We start from the raw sequence: 1331 nt of genomic DNA, 5'->3' as shown, positions 1-1331 counted from the left end.
ACACGATGAAGAGCGTGAACCTTGAATGAGCTCAAGGGGCAGACAGGCCTGCGTGGTGGCATCACGGGCTCCAGAGGCCAGTACCTGACGCCCCTCTGTGTGTCCGGCCCACATGGAGTCCACCTGTCTTGGGGTGAGGTCCTCGCTCCACCCAGTGAGGCCTAAAACAGCGGGTTGTAGACCGGTCAATCCAGGAAGGGCAGCAGGGAGCGCAGGGGTGGGGAAGTGGGGGTCAAGGTGGAGGGGGCGGCCCGGACATTCCAGGCAGACTGTGGTGCTGGCCCGAGAGATGATTCCGGGGTCTGGGGCCCAGCGGCATCTCTGTCGTTAAGGAGCACAGCCGGGTGAGCCTGGTGCAGGTGGTCCCGGGGCCTGCGGGGTGGGCAGTACAGGAGGAGCAGGGGCCACAGAGGCTCGCCCACGGGGGACAGACCAGGCAGTAGAGCCAGAACCCCTTTTGGAGAGAGGGTGGGTTCAGGGTAGAGGAAGTGGGGGTTGGAATGAGGGCCAGGCATTAGCACCGGAAGGACCCCATCTCTCACCCACCTGGCTGGCTGCCTCATCGGCCAGGCCAGGGCTCCCATCAGTGTGGTGGAGAGCACCAGGCTGGCAGCCCCGACCACTTCTGCTCCTGCTTGCTTCTGGGCCCTGTGGCCCTGGCCCAGCCTGTCCGGGTCCCCTGGGCACAGTGACCTGGGCCAGGACCTGGCCAACCCTCCTCTCTCTTGCAGGTGCCGCCTGGGGCCACATGCCACCCCCATGCCCGGATGTGTGACCCACCCTGGGAAAAGACTTCTGCCTCCAGGTGAGGGGGCTCCTTGGGCACCGGGGTGGGTGGGGATAGGCCCAAGACCCCGGTCCTGGACCCCCCCCCCCTTCCCGGGCTCAGAGACCATCGGGTGGAGAAAGCATAGCACAGGGCCTGAGGCAGTGTCTTGCTGCTGGTCACGGCGGCAGCTAAGCAAGTGTGGCCCAGAGCAAGGCTCCTCCCATGGAGCCTGAAGGAACACAGGGAGGGTGACCTGCCCAGGCAGGGGGGTGAGCCCAGGCCCAGGGAGGGGCAGGAGGCCTGCTGGCAGGCTGGGCGGTGAGGGCCCCACTGGGCCTTCTCCGGACCTGGGGCGTGTGTGGGGCCGCGGTGAGGGCTGTGAGGACCAACCCTCCGCCTGCTTTGGCCTCCGCAGGTTGGATGTGAATGGACCAGACCTGGAACAGGCCCCTGGGCCTCGGCCCAGCATGGCTCGTGTCCTCGTGCGGGAGCTGAGCTGGCAGGGCCCGTACAACCCCTGCCCGCAGAGCAAGGCCCCGGGCGGCCACAGGGCAGCCACGGC

At 67.4% G+C, this 1331-nt stretch overlaps 2 protein-coding genes across 2 annotated transcripts in view; both read left to right on the top strand.

The window, feature by feature from the left end:
• Positions 1-1331, top strand: part of LRRC56 (leucine rich repeat containing 56) — a 9525-nt gene that overhangs the window by 1233 nt on the left and 6961 nt on the right. The window contains exons 2-3 of the mRNA XM_005859235.2: positions 732-805; positions 1185-1320. Coding sequence (XP_005859297.1) covers positions 768-805; positions 1185-1320 — 174 coding nt within the window. The 5' untranslated portion in view covers positions 732-767. The remainder of the gene's footprint in view (positions 1-731; positions 806-1184; positions 1321-1331) is intronic.
• RASSF7 (Ras association (RalGDS/AF-6) domain family (N-terminal) member 7) overlaps positions 359-1331 on the top strand; it is an 18318-nt gene continuing 17345 nt past the window's right edge. The window contains exon 1 of the mRNA XM_014533990.1: positions 359-379. The gene's annotated coding sequence lies outside the window, so the exon portion shown is untranslated. The remainder of the gene's footprint in view (positions 380-1331) is intronic.

This window comes from Myotis brandtii, unplaced genomic scaffold (genome assembly GCF_000412655.1).
Source record: "Myotis brandtii unplaced genomic scaffold, ASM41265v1 scaffold1236, whole genome shotgun sequence".
Lineage (NCBI taxonomy): Eukaryota > Metazoa > Chordata > Mammalia > Chiroptera > Vespertilionidae > Myotis > Myotis brandtii.
Note: the sequence above shows the minus strand (reverse complement) of the source record. Positions and strands in the feature narration are given on the sequence as shown.